At 41.6% G+C, this 22,500-nt stretch overlaps 1 protein-coding gene across 3 annotated transcripts in view; it reads left to right on the top strand.

Moving 5' to 3' along the window:
* The window catches only part of setd3 (SET domain containing 3, actin histidine methyltransferase), a 152,560-nt gene that overhangs the window by 78,448 nt on the left and 51,612 nt on the right, over positions 1-22,500 (top strand). For all 3 annotated transcript variants that reach the window (XR_013290060.1, XM_077555279.1, XM_077555280.1), the window contains one exon: positions 10,491-10,605. Coding sequence is in view for 2 of the 3 variants with exons in the window: in XM_077555279.1 (XP_077411405.1) it covers positions 10,491-10,605 (115 nt within the window). In the remaining variant the exon portion in view is untranslated. The remainder of the gene's footprint in view (positions 1-10,490; positions 10,606-22,500) is intronic.

The following is a 22,500-nucleotide window of genomic DNA, read 5'->3' as shown; positions in this document are numbered from 1 at the left end:
CTGTTATATGTATGCACTTTTATTTTGTAGATGACGCAGGAAGTGTTAGTTTAATCTTCATGTCATGTAAGAGGGAACAAGCGTTGAAACTTAGCGCTGCCAGTGTCCATAGCTAACTTGGTTGTAAGCTCATTTGAAAGGTTCTGCGTTGATAAACATCGACGGGCCTGAAAATTACGCAGCTTTTGGCGAAATACGCCGTTTAGAAACCAGAATATGCGATCAACGTGAATCGTGGAGAAGCGATGAGAAAGGGGGAACGTAGGGTGATGCTATCTTCCCGGCTAACGTAAGTCAAGTGTTAACCTTCCTGTCACAAACCACCTACAGTTTTGCTATTTAAACCCCACAATAACAATAGAAACAGCTTAACTTGTCTCTGGGATAGACATGGCTTTTTTTCCGCTTGATGTCAGGCACTGTCGTCGTGTTTCATAATAAGCGAAGTGCGCATCTCGGACCGTGCAGTGCATTGTGGGTAGGGGGGCGTTACCCGGCTACCAAACAGTCGTCAACAGTAATAAAAAATAATGGTGACTTAAACAGTTGATTTTAACCGCATGAGAGTTGATGATTTAATTAAGTGTTTTTGTAGTCGCCGTAGTTTGCCTGTTACGAGGACTCCGTTCGGCAATAGAACTGGCTGCCCTTGCATATGCTGCATCGATCCAAAAACTACCAGTCTTGTTGACAAAGGAGGAAGAAGCTGGCTGGAAGAAGCCCATGGATTGAAACTTTGGCCACCTTGCATGTCAGCTGATATTGCTGAATGTGTGCATTTTACCGGGAGTTGGATCGAGGACACAAAACCGTGGGACGCGATCGAGAGATAGGATTTTTCTTCACTGAAGGGGTCAATTGGGGCTTGAAGCAGGTTCTTAAATGACCGTCACTCTATTAAGTTTCGTTGCACGTACATTCGATAGCAAGCTTCGTGATGCTTCCGTCTGCTCCCTCTGTTTCAGGATATTGACAAAATAAATGTGTTCAATAAATTTTGCTATTTAGCCTCTTTTACGTGCGTTTGGATCTTTCTTTTCTGTCTGGAAATTGGGAAGAGTAAACGGAGGTTTACAAGCGTACACTTCTGTCTTCTCGAGCTTTGCAATGATGTTTTTTTTTGCCTATAAACTTTATTAGGACAGTTAGAAATGGCACCAAGTGCAACTGTTGTTCTGTCACTTAAGGCTGAAAGCCGTTTAAACAATGCTTGCAAGCTTTAAGGTGTGCAGTTACGCAAACACTTTCAGCACTCCATTCACCGCCATTCAAATGACGGCTTTGTTTTGTAGCAATTTTTTTTTTACTTGATTTTCACACATGCGCAAACGTAATGTGCAATTTGCTTATTAATATGTGCGTGTGTGCATTCGCGTGTGCATTCGCGTGTGTGTCTGCGTGCATGCGCATGTCTGTAAAGCTATCGCTGCAAATATTTCATGTGTCAAAGTCTGTCTGTCTATGTGACAATCAGAGGTACTTTTTAACTTGAAACTCTCACTCCATGAAACTAGAAATTGTTTCAATCATCAATATATTCATCCATCCACATTCATCCAGTCTGTCTTTCTATAAATATACTGTAAAAAAAATTGTGCATTTCAATTTACGCATGGATTTTCGATATTTGTAGTCTTGTCCCATGCAAATAGCGGGTGTCCACTGTATCCAAAATATATTGTAGTGATCTTTTTTTATTTTGTCCTCATTAGCCTATTTGGAATTGAATTAATCCAAAAGTAATAAATATTACTCAAATTGCATTTTTTTCTATTTTTTTATTATGGCACTTGGATTACATTACTAACTAGATTTTTATCTGGTAGGTATAAACTGTATCAGAATACATTTGAAAAGTAACATGTAAGTATGCATCTATTACGCTGTTTTCTGCCTTTATATTTACTAGTCATGTACAATATATATATTTTTTTAATATCAGTGTGCATACTGCACTGCAAAATGTTGTTTCATTAACCGTCATCGCAGTCATTTTAAACATAATTTGTCAATAAAATTACCGGTAAACTCGACATGTGATACAGGTTCCGTGTTTTTGAATGTTTGAATTTTTTTAATCTCGAAAATTGGTCTAAAATTTTTGTCATAATGGTCGAAAAAAGTTTACAAAAAAAAAAGGTCTAAAATTTAACTTAGTAATTATTGCAAGAACCCTGACAGAGTGACCTGGTTGTGGCTGTTTTTCACACTTACCTTTAAAAAAATAAGTCAAGTGTGAATTATTTTGTTCAAAGTTTGTAGTATTTGATTACGCATTTGAATAGTTGGGAGCAGAATGGAGAAGAGCAGAGACATGCACGCACACATAAAGCAATGTTACGTTGAGTCATTTGAGTGCCACTGTATTGCCAATATCTACAATGGAACAGATGACATCAAATGCATACAGTACTTGAAAAATATGGCATGCAATGTGAAAGCGCATACCGTCCTATATACATAAATATATACAGTATGTACCTACTAGGGGTGTCAAAATTATCGTGTTAATATTGCGTTAATTTAAAGTTCCTTTAACAGCAAAAAATGTTTAATACTCGATTAACAACCGCCCCTTATTTGGAAAGCCTCTACTAAAGGAATTCCAGTCACGACGCAGCAGAAACGTCCACGTCAAAATTACCCATTAGAAATGCACTGTACTGCACTTGAGCTAAAATACACAATGTTTAAGGGGCAGAATGTTCGAGTAGAGGAGCCATTCGGACTGTGTAGCACTACCACCTGTTTCCTGCTTTGACAGAACACACTCGGTAGCGCCGGTGTTAGCGATTAGCACCACGGAGGTGTTCACGGGCTCTCTCAACCCCCTGTGAGAACCAGGAGCCGAATGGATGCCATTTTGTCACTTGGAATGACTTCAAGTCACTTAATCTTTTGATGTGAGGCATATTTTATTCAGCAACTCCAGAAAATAGCTCCTAAGTATAACACATCTCGTTATCTTCTTTTGGTTCGCTTGCAGTAAAGCTGTCACTTTACAATGCACATCCGAGAAATTAACAAAATAAAAGCATTTAACGTTGTGCAAAGGAGTCACTATAATAATACAATACCTATAGTATAACAATTTAGCAGTAATTAATTAAATAATAATGCATATATTTGTGGGGACTGGCGTCAAGTTGTATTTTTTAACTCTTTCACTGCCACTGACGTTTAAAGACGTCAAGTAAAAACCTACGCTTCACTGCCAATGACGTCAAAAGACGTCATCCAATGATTTTTTTTTTTTTTTGAAACGGGTAGAGGAAACCCTTCCGCATGTCTGGTGAAAGTTTCCAGTCTGTCTGTTGTGCCTAATGACTATTTTTGGCCCCTAGAGGGCAGCGATGACTCTTTTGACAAGATCGGGTGGGCGTCAGTAGAGGCGGAGCTAGAGCGTCGAGCAGGAGATGAGAATGGAAGACAAAGGAAAAATGGCGGCCGGTCGCGAGGAGCTCACGCCCGAGACGTTTTTTTCAAAGACCAAAAGCATCGCTGAAAAAGCACATTGTTGACGACGATGATCATCATCGATGATGAAGATGAGGGTGGTGACTCCGTGGTTGAGAAGCATTGACACGGCAGTAGAAGACGTTAGATGGAGCTAGATGGAGGAGGGAACGGGCAATGGTGAGCGTTTGCAAGCAGCTCTACACTTACAAGACGAAAGGCATCGACCAACGCTAAAATAGTACATTGATGACGACGATGATCATCCTCGATGATGATGAAGGTGAATCCGAGCTTGACGGCGAAATTGGAACCGCTGACGCGGCGGCTATGACTGTGTCGTAACGCGGAGCGCAACCGAGCACGCACAGGCGGACGTTCGATCGAACGTCGGAGAGTGCCCCGAGTCCAATGCATATTCATCGGAGGAAGTGTGTACAGTCTGCTACTTGCTTTTTATTCCCCGGAAAAAAAGGCCGTCAAGAAAGTGTAACGTTTGCACGCAAAACGGACCAATGTGAAAGTGAAAGTAAACTGTTGTGCGAGTCCTGGCGTCTCCTTGCACGCAGGAGAGCGTTACAAAAGGAAAAACTGTATTTGAAACATCCACATAATTGTAAGTAGTACCACAGTTGCACACGTTTGTAAATAGTTTGCGAAATTGTTTTGTCAAATTGTTACACTGTTGAATGGAAATAAACGTATTTTGCAATCAAAAAACACTTTTTCATTGTTGGTGAAAGCGTTTTACAGAAGTAAAGCATTATTTAGGTGTTTGTGGCATCATTCATGGACAAAAAGAAGTGTACAATTCACTAGAGTGCATGAAATAACATCGTTTCACAAAAAGCTCTTTTTCTCCGTTTTTTGTTTCAAAAGAGAGAATTTCGGTGAAAGTAACCATTTTCTATTGTTGATTACTGAAGAACGGAATAAGGTAGAAACAAACTTTTTTTTCTGATGAAAGCTGAGAGTCCAATCTTTCATTTGGTAGTATGTGTGTTTCCATAGTCCAAACACAACATTTTCTGTGGACCTTGAAAGATCACTCAAAATGCTTAAATCGGCTGGCAGTGGGGACAACCCGTTTCTGAAAACGTCTGGCAGTGAAAGAGTTAATTTGAAAAATGTGCAGAAGTTCGCAAATTACTTCATGTTAAAAATTAGATAGCTCTTAAGTCATTCACTCTCAGCCATTTTCACTAACGCAACCCCCTTCGCTCCCGGCTGTTTTACTGGATTTTAAATATTTTTTGTAAGGCCCACAGAATATTGTTTTCTGTTGCTATAAAAACAATGAACCTACCAAAGGAAAGATTAGGGCCTCTTCTTTCATCGGGGAAAAAATATATAACTTGTATCTGTTTCCGTTTTTTCAGCAAGTAGCATTAGAATTAGCTAAGTTTCATAATTACTCACAAACCTGTTCAAAACACTGAGGAAAGGAGCATGTTGCAACATAGCTCTGGTTGATCTTCTATACTCTGCTGCCACCTGCTGGTCATTTTTTGGAATAACTACGATTGCTTTAAGCGACCTCTTCAGGTTAAAGGCTGCATCAAGCCTTCTGTATTCTCTGGCATAAAAAAAAACGTAAACATACACAAATATACAAGTTACTTCATTTTAAAAATGAGTCAGCTCTGAGCTGTCACCATTGTCTTACAAAACACCATTATGCCACACAAATCATTATCACACTCGTTTTTTTTTTTTTTTTTTTTACAGTATAGTACCTATTTTTTATTTTAAAACAATTTTATGAATTGTTATGAAATAACTGTATCAATGACTAAATAATGCAACCATTTTTCTATTAGGTTAACATTTCTTCCCACTTTTATTTTAAGAGGATGAAAAATTAGGAATTTAATTTTTTTTATATATATATAAAATGTGCAGTTAATTTTTGAAGTAATGCGATTAATTACGATTAAAAAATGTAATTGTCTGCGTGCGTTTGAGTGTTTACTCATTAGTTCACCTAAAACTTATTAAAAATCCTATACCGTTCACCTAAACCGAATACTTCAGAATCCAGCTAGAGTTGTGAGGTTGTCAGGAGACCTGAGGAAGGATCAAAGAAAAGAAAGGAAAGTGAAATCCAGCACCGACCAGACATTACCTACTACCCACCGGGTTACCAACGAGAGTCTTTCACCAACCCTGGAAACCTCTAAATTCCAGCAAATTAGGGAGACCTCAAGAGACCAAAGGAGAGACTGAGGAAAGGAAGGAAGGATAGATGAAGCAGAGTGAGATGCACAGACATCAGCCTCCACCGAATCAACAACCAGAGGAAGAAGCAGATTGTGTTTGAATTTCGATAGATGCTGGTGTGGTGGATCTGGCATGCATATGAAAACATCCACCAAAGAGGGGAGCCGTCGACCCCTGCCAGGACAGAGCAAGCACAACCCCCCCCAGGGCCCCCCAGGCCACGGCAGCGCCAAGGGACAACCCCCGGGCCCCGCAGGGGCCACCGGCCGTAGAGCAGAGCCAGGAGTGCCCCCCACCCCAACACGGCCCACACCCCCAACCCAACGCAGCAGGACGGGGCTTTTTATTTTTGCTTTATTATGTTTTTTCGTTTTTGCATTATTTTTAGTTTATTATGAATTCTTTTTCATTTATCATTTGTTCTTTTTTCATTTAGTCTTTTTTTTCCGATTAAAAGTATGTTTTTTTTTATTTACTTATTATACAGCACAGTATTTTTTCTAAATGTGATTGATTCATACTATATTTTTTTCATTTGCAATATTATATGTTTTACGGCTAAATCCTCACCACGCATGCACTTTTCTCCGATAGGCGTTAAAATGTTCTCACATACTGTATCTCTTATTTAAATACAATAGGCCTATACACTCCTAGTGTTCAGACATTTGTAGATTTTAAAATAATAATAATAACAATAACATCGAATAAAACTAATATCCAAAATATTTATTTGAGAAACAAAAATATAAGGGCGATCGATCCATATCTTTCCAGTCTAGAATGTTTTCCTAAAATAAACCTAATAATAATAATAATAATAATAATAATAATAAAACACACAACACAACAATAAAACAGCTATTAGAAATGGCAATCTTAATTTTAACTCTTTGACCGCCAAAAACGTTAAATAACGTTTAGTAAAATCCAAATGAGTGCCGCCAAAAACGTTAAAAGACGTTTAACTATGTTTTTTTAATGGAAACGGGTGGAGGAAAGCCTTGGCCAGCTGTGCTCAAAGTATCAAGCAGATCGCGTTAGTATAATGACTATTTATGGGCACTAGATGGCAGCGATGACTCTCTTTGGACAAGATCGGGTAGGAGTCAGTAGTAGAAGACGTGACGTGGATCTAGTGTGTTGAGGGGAGAATGGCTGAGGAAGCGAAAATGTCGACCGGTTGCAAGCAGCTCACGCTTGAGCATTTTTTTTAAAAGACGAAAAGCATTGACCAGTGCTAAAGAGCACATTGATGATGATGATGGTGACTCCGAAGTTGACGCCGAAGTTGAAGCGTTGACGTGGCAGCTTCGACCACGTCGTAAAGCCTCACTGGCTAGCGATGCTAACGCTGGAAAATGTGGTGCACAACCGAGCACTTCTGCACAGGCAGACGTTCAATCGGACGATGAAGAGTACCCTGAGTCCAATGCATATTCATTGGAGGAGTGGGTACAGTCTGATCACGGAGAAGACACTGGTTCTGGACTACGATGCCATCATGAATGGAGTGGATAAGATGGATCAGAACATCTCTTACCACCCATTCACGCGGAAAAACTTTGAAATGGCACAAAAAACGTGTTGCCTATTTATTTCAAATATGCATGTTCAATGCATATATCCTGCACAAAACAAAAAATCCTAGGAAGTGCCAACACTTTTTGGAGTTTATCCAGCTAGGTGGTGAGAGGGTGGCTGTTACCACAAGACAAGGAGGAGGAGGAAGTTGTTGCAGGTATAGGAACTGAAGGGCATGAGGAAGACAGACGAAACACCAGGTCACTGTATCATGATCCTGAGAGTAGACATGATGGCAACATGGCCAAACACACACTGCAGTACATACCTGCTACTCCCCGGAAAAAAAGGCCGGCAAGAAAGTGTAGGGTCTGCAAGCGAAGGGGCAATCGCAGTGAAACTAATCTGTGGTGCAAATCCTGCTGCGTCCCCTTGCACGCAGGGGAGTGTTACACAATATACCACACAAAAAGAACAATTGTGTAGTTGAAACATCCACACAATTGTAAATAGTAACACGTGCACACATGCACAGTAGCACACATTTGTAAATAGTTTGCCAAATTGTTTTGTCAAATTGTTACACTGTTGAATGTAAATAAACTTATTTTGCTATCAAAAAACACTTTTTCATTGTTGGTGGTAGTGTTTTATAGAAGTAAAGCACTGTTTACGTGTTTGTGGAATCATTCATGGGAAAAAAAGTGTCAAATTCTCTAGAGTGCATGAAATAATATTGTTTCACAAAAAGCTTGATTTCTATGTATTTTGGTCCAAAACAGAGGATTTGGGTGAAACTAACCTATTTTCTATTGTTGATTACTAAAAACCTGAATGGGATAGAAACAAACTTTTTTTTTTGATGAAAGATGAGAATTCAATCTTTCATTTGGTATTATCTGTGTTTCCAGTACAAACACAAAAAATTGCTGTGGACCTTGAAAGATCAGTCAAAATGCTCTAAATCAGCTGTCACCCACATGTTCTCTTTTCTGAAAATGGTTGGCAGTCAGATAGTTAATGATGATGATAAGAGGCTGAGAAATCCATTTTGACCGGGAGGCTCGGTAGCACATTGCTGCTGGTGGCCGGCGCCTGGCTGTGTGTATCTTTTATATTCAAGTTCGGAACGCGACAGGCCATACACCATTGGAAAGGTCTTGTCGTGACAAATCTGTGGATGCCGTATGTAGGGTTGGGGAGATACGGCCGCCCAAAGACCTTCAGGACACCAAGGATTTTCAAAAAGTTACTCAGCCGGCGATGGTTCCCATCCCGGGTAAAAATCTGGCGTTATCGGCCCTCTATCTCCAGAACGCAATGTCATGGAGTGACGGAACAGACACCGTTGGAAAGATCTCATCGGTCAGACGTAGGGTTCGGGAGATATGGCGCCCCAAAGACCTCCAGGACACCGAGGATTTGCAAACAGCTACAACTGGTTCGGGTCGGACAATCTTAATTTTTAATGATGAAGATATAAGGCAGGACACATAAACCCATTTTGACCGCGCGACAGCATCGCCACAGTGCCCCCGAAACTCCACTCAAGCGCTTGTGGCTGGCGCAGACCCATGTGAAGCGTGGGGAGGGTGGCAGACGGCGCGTGCATACACTGTAAAGAAAACAAACAGACCAAAAAGCACGCTGTAATAAAACAAACAAGCACGCTGTAAAAAATCTGCACAACAGCAAGGCCGCAAAAGATGAACCCCCGAGAAACGAGGGAACACTGTATTACAAAAGCATTGTTCCCCCTGGTTACTGTTTATTAACCAGTGACTGATGTTTATTGTGTACTTCGTATTCATAGAGTGATTTAAAAAAGGTAGATTGATGTACTATGTTACTGGTTCGGTCATTGTTTTCCAAAGTAAAAACAGATGTTTGCAAATGTCTTATTTTGATTAAACACAGATAAAAAAAGTCTTCTTTCATCAAGGAAAAATGTTGTAGTTTGGGTTTGAGTTTGGTTAGTTTTGTTGTATTTGTCATCTGTGTTTTGTTTTGTTTGGTTTTGACAGAAGACATTTAACATTTTCTATGCATATTTTTACTGTTTATGAATTTACTTATAGTATATAGATGCCATAAAACTGATAATGTTTGTGTGAAATATATTGGACATATAACTGTAGTGTAATGAATAACACTTTTCACTCCCTTCCAGCTGGTGAGATAGGAATGCACATGGGAGGCATGTTCTCAAGTTGATAACACTGTGGGTCTGAGGGAGTCTAGGTCGCATGGTAGTACCTGTCTAATCATATATTTCCGGCTTTGGACGAAACTGGAGTAAACATGTCAATAAATCACTTATCTGTCTATTATAATTGCTAACCCTTTGTCCAGCCTCAGAGGAGGAGTATGCTTTTTTCATCTATAAAGCGACTGTGTGTTTTTCATATGGACACACTCGAGGCTTAACATCACTTTTGAATGTAAGCATGTCTTGTGTCTTTTAGGAGCTCCTAAAATAAATCTTTTGCAAAAGAAGCTTCTTCATCAGATCTCATTTTTCAATTATTTTTGAACACGCAAAGATTACACTTGATATAGTAATCAACTAATACCTTCAGTTAGGTCTTGTGTCCCTGATTGTGCTTGTCATCCCCGGTCCCTCTCCCTTGTGTCTTCCTATCAACACCCACTGCCGCTTGTCTAATGTCCAGGTGTTTGTTATTTGTCTCGTTAGTTTGCTCCAAATTAGTTCCCTCCTTCCCTGCCATCTTTGTTGGATCATTCGTTTGCGTTTCTGTCATTCATCCGGTCCTTGCCCTGGTTAGACTTGTGTCTGTTTGTTACTGCTTTTTGGTCTTTTGTTAATTGACTAGTTTTCCCCTGTTCCTTGTTTTCCTTTTGGTTTTTCTTTTGGAAATAAATCCCTTTTTCTTTGACATCCTGAAAATCTGCCTCGCCTCCTTACTTCCTGCATTTTGGTACTCAAATCCCTGCACACGACAAGGACTACAGACATTTTACTGTTGATATGCTGAAATCAAAGGATTTGGACAATTTTAGATTTAAAAAAATGGCTGCATTGATTACTGGATTATTAAAGTAGTTGTCGATTAATTTGATAGTCGACTACTTGTTGATTAATCAATTAATTTTGACAGCTCTAAAACACTGTATTTTCATTTTTTTGTGAGTAGTGCATGTTTTAGTGTAGCATTTGTTGTCACAATCTTCTGAGAAGTTGGATATCCAAGCTAAAAAATATATATTTTTTATGAGTTTCAATACATTCCACTGTTTCTTTCAGTAAAATTATTTTGATTGTTCTACAGATGGGCCGTGTCTTCAGTCATGACCCGTCAAAACCAGATCCCTACTCAGGATGGAACCCAAGTCACACAGGCACTCATTCCTCTTTGGGACATGTGCAACCACACAAATGGACTGGTAAGATCATAATTTCCGACTCAATAAATATGTAATAGATAGATAAGATAGACAGACAGACAATAGATAGTAGGGCCGGGTGATACTTTATTATCAAGTTTATTCATTAATTAATTAATCACAAAATGTCTTAACACACCCATAATTGACCAATATTAACAACATACCTTGATTTTAATCATTAAAGGAAAAACAAACAAACAAAAAACATCTGGGGAAAAATAAGACACCTTAGGAAGGGGCCGCAGATATGGGAATCTCCGTTCCAGAATGACCAGGCTAAAAATTTACACAAAATATGGTGCTATACAATGTTAACTAGAATAGTGTGAGACTCAATTTAATAAGGTGAGGCACTGCAGTAAGATGCCTTCGGAGTGGTAGGTCTTCCTCCAAACCTGAATTTCCACAAAATGTGGTTGTAGTGTTTTCAACGAAGATGTTGGTGACACCAAGATAAACCACAAATGAAGACCCTGGACTGCAGTTGCAGCTTGTTTGTCTTCATAAGCATGTGGTGAAAACTGTAAATACAAAAAAAAGTCAATCGCTACACACACACTGTAACGCCAAAACAAAACAAACACAATGTGCATTGATTATGTTACGATAATTCGAAGAAAATAAACATTAATATCCATGCTAGTAAGCATAATGTATAATAAAATGAAACTTACGGCATTCCTGCCTGATAATTCGAAGGGGATGGCACTGGATAGCGTTTAGGCTCTGCTCCTGCATTTTCTCTGTTTGCGAAGATGTCGTCCGGGAAGTATGTCATCAGAACCCGGAAGTGTGTTAACTCTTTGACTGCCAGACGTTTTCAAAAACGGGTTGTCGCCAGTGCCAGCCGATTTAAGCATTTTGAGTGATCTTTCAAGGTCCACAGAAAATGTTGTGTTTGGACTATGGAAACACACATCCTACCAAATGAAAGATTGGACTCTCATCTTTCATCAGAAAAAAAAGTTTGTTTCTACCTTATTCCGTTCTTCAGTAATCAACAATAGAAAATGGCTACTTTCACCGAAATTCTCTGTTTTGAAACAAAAAACTGAGAAAAAGAGAGTTTTTTGTGAAACGATGTTATTTCATGCACTCTAGTGAATTGTACACTTCTTTTTGTCCATGAATGATGCCACAAACACCTAAATAGTGCTTTACTTCTGTAAAACGCTTTCACCAACAATGAAAAAGTGTTTTTTGATTGCAAAATGCGTTTATTTCCATTCAACAGTAACAATTTGACAAAACAATTTCGCAAACTATTTACAAATGTGTGCAACTGTGGTACTACTTACAATTATGTGGATGTTTCAAATACAGTTTTTCTTTTTGTAACGCTCTCCTGCGTACAAGGAGACGCCAGGACTCGCACACAGTTTACTTTCACTTTCGCATTGGTCCGTTTTGCGTGCAAACGTTACACTTTCTTGACGGCCTTTTTTTCCGGGAAATAAAAGAGCAAGTAGCAGACTGTACACACTTCCTCCGATGAATATGCATTGGACTCGGGGCACTCTCCGTCGTCCGATCGAACGTCCGCCTGTGCGTGCTCGGTTGCGCTCCGCGTTACGACACCGTCATAGCCGCCGCGTCAGCGGTTCCAATTTCGCCGTCAAGCTCGGATTCACCTTCATCATCATCGATGATGACCATCGTCGTCATCAATGTACTCTTTTAGCGTTGGTCGATGCCTGTGCCAAGTGTAGAGCTGCTTGCAAACGCTCGCCATTGCCCGTTCCCTCCTCCATCTAGCTCCATCTAACGTCTTCTACTGCCGCGTCAATGCTTTCCAACCACGGAGTCACCATCATCTTCATCATCGATGATGATCATCGTCGTCAACAATGTGCTCTTTTAGCGATGCTTTTGGTCTTTGAAAAAAACGGCTCTGGCGTGAGCTCCTCGCGACCGGCCGCCATTTTTCCTTTGTTTTCCATTCTGATCTCCTGCTCGATGCTCTAGCTCCGCCTCTACTGACACCCACCCGATCTTGTCAAAAGAGAGTCATCGGGGGGCCAAAAATAGTTATTAGGCTCACGAGACCTGCTTAAAACTTTCAGGACAGCAAGCCTTCTCAGCACCCGTTTCAAAAAAAAAATGGGAGGACGTCTTTTAACGTCTTTGGCGCTCCTCCGTAGGTTTTTGCAGAACGTCATTTAACGTCTTTGGCAGTAAAAGAGTTAAACAAGAATATGTTTTCCTTAAAACATAAATAAAATTGTCAATCACCATCCAAACAATTAACAAACCTTCGTGAATAACATGGACATATTTTTAACATAATTTTTTTAAGCAATTAACTTTTTATATTTAAAAAGCCGTGAGGGCAACAAAGTGGTGCTATACATTGTTAACTACAATAGTACGAGAGTCCATTTAATAAGATGAGGCACTGTTGTAAGATGCCTTCGGAATAGTAGGTCCGCCTCCAAATTCAGCCTGTTCGGTCAATGCATAAATCTCCATAACAGCGACTCTAAGGTGGTGGCCCGCTTCAGATCTTGTCAAATTTTGTCAAATCATTACAGCCACATCCAATTCGGTGTTCTCACTTCTTTCTAAGTAGGCGGGTAAAGGAGAAAGAGAAGAAGTGGCAGTCAAACAGGCCAACGTAGTTCAGCCAAATGCAAGAGCATACAAATAAGTCTTAAGGCGAGGTTTAAAATTTCTACAGAGAGGGAGCAGCTCTGATTTCCGTGGGTAGGGTATTCTGGAGCACTGGAGCCCAAAATGTAAATGCGCTTGAACCAGTGGACTTTTTTGCTCTCAACATCACTAAAAGACCAGTGAACAATAAATAGATGGTTCCCGTGTGACGTCACCGCGTCGTGTGTCCACCATGTTTTGGTTTTCCTAGCTTGTGAATTTCAGCAAACAAGTGTTCCTTTTCATAACCAATATGTTTTTTTCGTGTTGGGTACATGGTTGTACTAAGAAAGCTGACGGAATTTGTGCATTGGGATTCCATTCCATTCCAAAGATCCGAGCATGTGAAGGTGATTTCACTGAATCAGTGATCACGTCGCAGACTGTGGTTAGCCAGTATCAACAGAAAGATGAACCCACGAAATACGCCAAAATCTGCTCAGATCAGATCAGAGGTTAATTAGTTTTCATTTTAACGTTTCTTCTTTTACTAAGCATGTTTACATTGTGCACATTGTTTGTTCCTGTCCAGTCTAGTGCCTACCCTGCATGCTAAATCCCTCAGTGGTAAACAGTACACCCCGCGCTCCCTTACAATAAATGGCTTCACACAACCACTTGGGACGAATGAAAAAAGGCATTTCTTTATCATACATATCCTCTGTAAAATAGCTTGCACACATGCAAAAACATTATGCCCGCGTACTTTAATGAACACAACTGTATTTTCAATAAGTGCATAAACTAAGCTAGCTACGACGTAGCTTTGCCGTCACTATCATCACATTGAAGTTCACGGTCATAACACAGCTGGTTGATTGCCTCCATTGATTTATATGCATTTAGTTGTTCAAAGGCTTAAGCACTCTTCACATTTATAAGGTAGGTCACGGTATCCAAACTGTCCATGGACGTAACCGGTGGCTGGCGATAATCTTCCTTCTTTAATGTATAGCATTGATGTCAAAGTCCGGTCCTCGAAGGCCTGAGTCCTGCATGTTTTAGAGGTTTCCCATGTTCAATACAGCTGATTCATATTTAAGCTCATCAGCAAGTTCTGCAGGAGCCTGATTCTTATCCTGATCATTGAATCAGGTGCGTTGGAGTAGAGAAACCTAGAAAACATGCAGGACTCTTGACACGTGATGTATAGGGATCCCGGCGATCAGTCCAATTTTTGCATCGTACCGCTTTTGCCGGCAAGCTTTCCTGGTACAACGTGGACTTTTTTGTGCTCATTGTCGTCAATTTAGCCGTTTTAATACTCGTCGTATCCGCGCTTCGCTTCGAGCCGCGATGGGGACGATCCAGACAATATGGTGGAAGGGAGCTGGACATGCCCACCCGCTGACTTTGTGGAAATTATCTAGAGTTTCATGTTGGAACATACGGTACCATTAAATGGAAGGCGCTGAACCATGTAATATTTTGTGTGTATGTAACGAAACCTTAAATTCAGGTCTCAAGTGTACGAGGAGCAATGCGCAATTTGCTCGTCCTTGTATCCAGGGACTTATTTTCATCCCTGGAGTTTCATGGCTCAGACCGGCCCACTTAAGCTTACAGTGTTTTAATGAAGACATATATTTCCTATGTATTAATGTATCGATCTAAAATAGATTAAACATTCAAATTAAGTAACCGTCAATAGTTATGTTGTAAATAATCAAAAATTAAAATAACTTACTAGACAACAATCAGTATATCTGAACTATTATGAAAACATAAATAAAGTCAAGAGTGCTAAAGAAATTTGACCACCTGTCATATTCTCTAAATATAAAGCCTAAATAAGGAGATAAGGCGAGGTCCAAGGCAAATTGTTTCAACCTGATTTTGTTGTTCAATCTGAACCATTACATTTTATATGAAATAATAGGTGTAGGTTTATCAATTCAATGCATTGTTCTTTTTTTTTTTTTTTTTTTTTATTTTGTAGTCAAAACGTAATTAAAAAGAGTTTTTGGTCCATTCATATAGGTGCAAAAGTAAGTGAACCCTAAGCTGCAATGCTTAAAACAAGCAGTCAGGTAGGATCAGGTAGGACAAATTGGTAGCTAAACTAACCACTGAAATGGACTGGTGCAGTTTAGCAAAGAAATTATGCATCACTGTCTGAAACAGAGATAAAACCACGTCACTTTAGTCTACCCAGGTGACCCCATACAGGTCAGTCATGCTGAGAGGAAGATAAATCTCAGGGGACCTCAGGAAGTGGCAAGTAACAGCACATCTGTCTGGGGAAAGCTATAAAGTAATCTAAAAAAATTGAGCTTCATCATTCCACTGTGAAGCAGATCATTTGCAACTAGAGAACACTGAAAATTACAAATCCTGCCTAGAAGTGGACGACCTTCTAAAAAATCAGCAAGAACCACAAGAAAAATGATAATTCAGGTAAAAAGCCAACTTGAACATGACATCAAGGGATTTGCACACCTCTTTTGCTACATCTGGGTCACATGTGCATGCTTCAACAATCAGAAGAAAAGTCAGTCGACAAGGCTTTCATGGAAGGCTTGCTAGGTAGAAGCCTCTGCTCACAAAAAATATCAAAGCTGCCCATCTCAACTTTACTAGCGAATACCTGGACAAACCTGAAGTTTTTTTAAGTCCCTTCTGTGGACAGATGAGTCCAAAATGTAATTGTTTGGTCACAACTAAAACATGTCAGTTATCATGTTTGGTGAAAAGTCCCTTCCCCTTAGAGTGAAGCATGGGGGTGAGAATGTTAAATTCTGGGCTGGTTTTTCATCCTCAGGACCTGGACAACTCCACATAATCCAGGGAATCATGATTTCAGAGGAATATCGTGAAATCCTGGAACATAACCTGAAGCCGGGAAGTTACACCCTGGTAGACAATGGATCCTGCAACATGACAATAATCCAAAGCATTCCAGCAATACAACCAATGAATGGCTGAAGAACAACAAGATTCATGTTCTGGATGTGCCCAGTCAAAATCCTGATTTAAATTATTTCAAAATACTGTGGTGGGACCTGAAGCAAGCAGCTTATGCTAGACGCCCCTTCCAACCTCTTTTCAACTGGCTACACTTTGCAAGGAAGAGAGGCAAAATTTCCCCTAAGTCGATGTGAAAGACTGATAAATCACTAAAGAAAGTGTTTGGATGAAAAGTTCTCATTGCAAAAGGAGGTGCAATGTCTGATTAAGTGAGAGGTTCACATACTTTTGCACCCATGAGTTTTTCTTAAATCAACAACTTTTGTTCAAGAATGAATGACAATATTATCATTATTTTTGTTCAAGTCCATTATTTTCAATGTCAGCATTGTAGATTGGGGTATGACTAAACATTTAATAAGGTTATGTTAATATTTTATACAAAAAGTCTGACCATTTCTGCAGGGTTCACAAACTCTTGAGCAACACTGTATATATGGTGTTGCTTTGTCTTCTCCTGGCACATGCACTTCAGGGCTAAACATTTGAGTTTGGGCGCATTTGGCGAGTCAGCTCCACACCTTTTCTTTAATATTTTTCTCAGTCTTTTATGCTATCTGACTTTACTTTTTTACATGAGTGTCTTGTTTGCTTGTAGTGTCGGCCAGCGGGAGCTGGCAGGTGTGAGAGAGGGGATAGGGACATAGAGAGAGCGAGAGATGCTTTTATACACCACTCTTTTCTGCTAACCTTACTTTTCTGCTATCTGACTTTCTTTGCTTTTGAGAGTGTATTTTTTATTTTGTTTGGCTGTGTGTCGGCCAGCAGCCTGTCTCGGGTGGGGGCCGGGAGACAGAGTTAGCAGAGAGCTCACAGCCATCACGGGCGAGAGAGAGAGAGAGAGAGCGAGACAGATTGCTTAAAAAATGCGTATGATACATTCTGCACAAAATAGCGACCGGAAGCTTAATAATTCAGCCCGACCAAGCGGAAAAATGCAGGCCAACCCAAGTTAGTCTCAACCAAAAGCACTTTAATTGCTGCCGAAATAAAAACAGTGCCTCCTGGTGGCCATCGGGAGAAATCCCGGTGCTCCCGCCGTATCAGTCCGGGCCTGCTTGTATCTATATCTAGATAAGAACATTCAAGATATTAATATTGAAAATTAAAACAATAGTCAGACAACAATGTAGACTTTCAACACTCATGATGTACAGCTCAAGCCAAACAACCACATACATCCTTTCAAGTTTGTTGATGAAACAGCTAAGTCAGCTAGTCACAATCGGTGAAGAAGAGAGAGTCACACGTGTAATAATTCAAATTTTTTCTTGGGAAGGTTTACACACAGTTTTTCATATATTGTAAATACATGGAGATGATCACCAGGGTTATTATAGTTTTAGAATTTTCATTTTAGTTAGTTTTTATTTAGTTTTGAGTTTTGTTTGTTAGTTTTAATTAGTTTTCAGGGTGGTTCTGTTAGTTTTTATTAGTTTTTGTTATTTAATAAATGCTTAGTTTTAGTTATTTAACTCTTTGACTGCCAAAAACGTTAAATAACGTTTAGTAAAATCCTACGGAGGAGCGCCAAAGATGTTAAAAGACGTTCACCAAGTTTTTTTATTTTATTTTTTGGAAACGGGTGGAGGAAAGCCTTGGCCAGCTGTGCTGAAAGTATCAAGCAGATCTAGTTAGTATAATGACTATTTTTGGCCCCTAGATGGCAGCGATGACTCTCTTTGGACAAGATCGGGTAGGTGTCAGTAGTAGAAGACGTGAGGCGGAGCTAGAGTGTTGAGGGGACAATGGCTGAGGAAGCCATAATGGCGACCGGGCTTGAGCATTTTTTTCAAAGACGAAAAGCATCGACCAATGCTAAAGAGCACATTGATGACGACGATGATGATGATGGTGACTCCGAGGTTGACGCCGAAGTTGGAAGCGTTGACGCGGCGGCTATGATCACGTCATAAAGCCTCACCGACTAGCGATGCTAACGTCGGAAAATGCGGAGCACAACCGAGCAGTTCTGCTCAGGCGGACGTTCAATCGGACGACGAAGAGTGCCCCGAGTCCAATGCATATTCATCGGAGGAGTGGGTACAGTCTTCTCACGGAGAAGACACTGGTTATGGACTACGATGCCACCATGAATGGAGCGGATAAGATGGATCAGAACATCTCTTACCACCCGGTATAGGAACTGAAGGACATGAGGAAGACAGACGTAACACCACCGTAGCGTCACCGTATCATGATCCTGAGAGTAGACTTGATGGCCAAACACACACTGCAGTATATACTTGCTATTCCCCGGAAAAAAAAGCCAGCAAAAATGTGTAGCGTCTGCAATCGCAGTGAAACTAATCTGTTGTGCAAATCCTGCTGCGTCCCCTTGCACGCAGGGGAGTGTTACAAAAAGAAAAACTGTATTTGAAACATCCACACAATTGTAATTTATTAATAAATATTGCCGCCTTCACTACACGTGTGAGCACTTTGGGAGAGAGCGACAGCCCGAATGGGAGTACTCTGAATTGCTAGTGGCGACCCCTCTAGGCGAAGTGGAAAAACTTCCTGTGCTGAGGAGTAATAGGGACGTGGAAGTAAGCGTCCTTCAGATCGATTGACGTTAACCATTACCCTAGGGCGATCGTCTCCAACACGGTCAACTAGCGCTAGTGCCTTTTCCGGGTCGCTGATGACAGTCACTCTGACCTGGTTGGATAGAGAGGGCCGGCGCCGGAACTGAATCCTGTACCCATGAGACAAGGTTGAAAGCACCCATTGGTCCGGAGCGAGGGCAGCCCAGTAGGTGAGCTGGCACAGGAAAAGTAAACGACTGCCAGCCCCTCTGGCTCAATCCCTGGCCCTCCCAGATTTAGAGGTCCGGCAGGGACAAGGCGTGGTGTGTGACGCTCGGGGCTGAACATGAGGCCCTCGGCTAGAGGGACGAACCTTTACGTGTCGTCTGTGACATGTCCCCGTGAGGGACGACAAGGTCCTTTTCCCCCCGTAGGCCGAAAGGACTGCACAGTACGTGACAGAGGGGAGGCCGGGAGAGCCTGGGAAGGCTAGCAAACTTGCGCCTTGCGTCATTAGCACGCACTGTGTGTTCCAGCGCTTCTGTCGCTGCCAAACCGAAAACTTGACCTGGAACCACAGGGAGGTGACGCCGTTCCTTCCAGGAGGGCTCTTGCAAGGGAGAGTGAGCCAACCAGATCTGATAGCACGTCTGGATGAGAAAAGACATACGGCCATGTTCCCTCGAAAGGAGGGATAAGTCCCTCAGCGCCATTTTACAGAACGATCTAGCCTCATCTACGTCGTTGTCTCTCAAAGCTGCGGAGGAAGCAAGTAGGAGATGAGCCTGGGCGTTGGCCAGCTATGCTTTCATCGCCGCCATGTCTGTCTAAAAAAAAACGAGATTCTGGGATCCAAAAATACTTATTTGAGTAGTCCATCGGACAGAGGCCACACTCAGTAGGAGGCTGAGAAAAGGCAGACGTTTCCAACTTTAAACCTTGCAAAGCGCTAAGCAAAACCGTGCGCACCAATTCCGCTCCAGCTGAAAAACGTCCAGAAGGAGGAGAAGATGGGGCAGTCCATTCCCGAATATGCCTCAGAATCCTGGATGGAGACGGTATCCTTGGCGACGTCATCGATTTCGGAGGGCAATTGGAGTGTTGCATCCGGCATGTCCACCTCCTCATAGGGCAACGCTACTGCAGAGGCCTGAGAATCAGAAGGGTTTTGCTTACCCAACTGAGCCTGTATAGCCATAACGCACTCCTCCAAACGGCTCAACTGCAAGGCAATCAGGGTGTCAGCCCAACTCTTTTTACTCCGATTGTCAGGAGCAGCAGGATAAGCAGACTTGCATTTTGCCAGCCCCTCGCGAGGGCATTGCTGTGTCTTGGTGAGGCGCAAATTCAGTTGTCTTCACCGGAGCATGGACCGCCGCAGTAGCAACCGCTACTGCGCGACAGTCAAGACAGCAGTCAGTGTGTCCCTCTTCGGGCAAGAAGGAGCCACCAGAGTGCTTGCAGCAAGCGTCGTCGTCCATAGCAGCCGCTAATCAACCCGCAATGAGTGTGCACAAGTCACCAGGCTGCTATCTTCGTGTGGGAGAGGAGGCGAAAACCGGCCTCTTCACCAATGGAACAAACAAACCCACAAGTGCACACAGCAACACATGAGTGGTCGTTAGTGTCGTCATAAACTAGCAGAAGTCATGACAGACAACATCAAAGCCATCAAACAACATCAAGGCGGCTGGCGACCCACGGACGGAGACGCGTAAGTTGCGAGGCAAAACAACCTAGGAAAGGATACGAAAGAACCGTACCACCACTAGCTAGTTGTATTCAAAACAAGTCAAAGCAACCGTAGGCAATACAACAAGAGTTGCTGATATACACCATACGTACTCACGAACTTGAAGCCGCACTCAGCGATGAGGCGCGGAGATCATGGAAAGATGGAAGAGGAGCTCCAACATCCGTACATATATTTCAAAAGTAAAAAAATACACCGAGCCGTCGCAGCCAAGGGGGGCAGTGAAAGATCACAGGCCACCAGCGAGGGCGACGAAGAACGGCGGTAAACAGCGTAAGTGACTACGCGAGAAGATCAAAGAGCCTATAGAAATGTCCTTTTATGAATTCTTTCTCGAGTGATGTATGAGCGTGGGGGCATTTCCGTGTTGCTTCAGCCCCGCCACATGGCAGTCGGGAGGGACGAAATATAAAAACATTTTTGTTTTTATTTTATTTCGTTAACTCTTTGACTGCCAGACGTTTTCAAAAACGGGTTGTCGCCAGTGCCAGCCGATTTAAGCATTTTGAGTGATCTTTCAAGGTCCACAGAAAATGTTGTGTTTGGACTATGGAAACACACATACTACCAAATGAAAGATTGGACTCTCAGCTTTCATCAGAAAAAAAAGTTTGTTTCTACCTTATTCCGTTCTTCAGTAATCAACAATAGAAAATGGTTACTTTCACCGAAATTCTCTCTTTTGAAACAAAAAACGGAGAAAAAGAGCTTTTTGTGAAACGATGTTATTTCATGCACTCTAGTGAATTGTACACTTCTTTTTGTCCATGAATGATGCCACAAACACCTAAATAGTGCTTTACTTCTGTAAAACGCTTTCACCAACAATGAAAAAGTGTTTTTTGATTGCAAAATACGTTTATTTCCATTCAACAGTGTAACAATTTGACAAAACAATTTCGCAAACTATTTACAAATGTGTGCAACTGTGGTACTACTTACAATTATGTGGATGTTTCAAATACAGTTTTTCCTTTTGTAACGCTCTCCTGCGTGCAAGGAGACGCCAGGACGCGCACAACAGTTTACTTTCACTTTCACATTGGTCCGTTTTGCGTGCAAACGTTACACTTTCTTGACGGCCTTTTTTTCCGGGGAATAAAAAGCAAGTAGCAGACTGTACACACTTCCTCCGATGAATATGCATTGGACTCGGGGCACTCTCCGTCGTCCGATCGAACGTCCGCCTGTGCGTGCTCGGTTGCGTTCCGCGTTACGACACCGTCATAGCCGCCGCGTCAGCGGTTCCAATTTCGCCGTCAAGCTCGGATTCACCTTCATCATCATCGAGGATGATCACCGTCGTCATCAATGTACTATTTTAGCGTTGGTCGATGCCTTTCGTCTTGTAAGTGTAGAGCTGCTTGCAAACGCTCGCCATTGCCCGTTCCCTCCTCCATCTAGCTCCATCTAACGTCTTCTACTGCCGCGTCAATGCTTTCCAACCACGGAGTCACCATCATCTTCATCATCGATAATGATCATCGTCATCAACAATGTGCTTTTTTAGCGATGCTTTTGGTCTTTGAAAAAAACGGCTCTGGCGTTAGCTCCTCGCGACCGGCCGCCATTTTTCCTTTGTTTTCCATTCTGATCTCCTGCTCAACGCTCTAGCTCCGCCTCTACAGACGCCCACCCGATCTTGTCAAAAGAGAGTCATCGCTGCCCTCTAGGGGCCAAAAATAGTCATTAGGCTAAAAAAACCTGCTTAAAACTTTCAGGAGAGCTCCGCAAGCCTTCCCAGCACCCGTTTCAAAAAAAAAAAATGGGAGGACATCTTTTAACGTCTTTGGCGCTCCTCCGTAGGTTTTTGCAGAACGTCATTTAACGTCTTTGGCAGTAAAAGAGTTAATAAAATAATTTTGGGAATTTTAGTTTTACAATAACCTTGATGATCACTCATCTATTGTACATGTAGAAGAAACAAGTGAAAGTATCTGCCAGGGCAGCAAGAACAATTTACTTAGAGATTTCTTGAAATATGAAAAATATCTA

The sequence above is a fragment of the Vanacampus margaritifer genome, chromosome 1 (assembly GCF_051991255.1).
Source record: "Vanacampus margaritifer isolate UIUO_Vmar chromosome 1, RoL_Vmar_1.0, whole genome shotgun sequence".
NCBI lineage: Eukaryota > Metazoa > Chordata > Actinopteri > Syngnathiformes > Syngnathidae > Vanacampus > Vanacampus margaritifer.
This window is presented reverse-complemented; position numbering and strand designations above follow the sequence as displayed.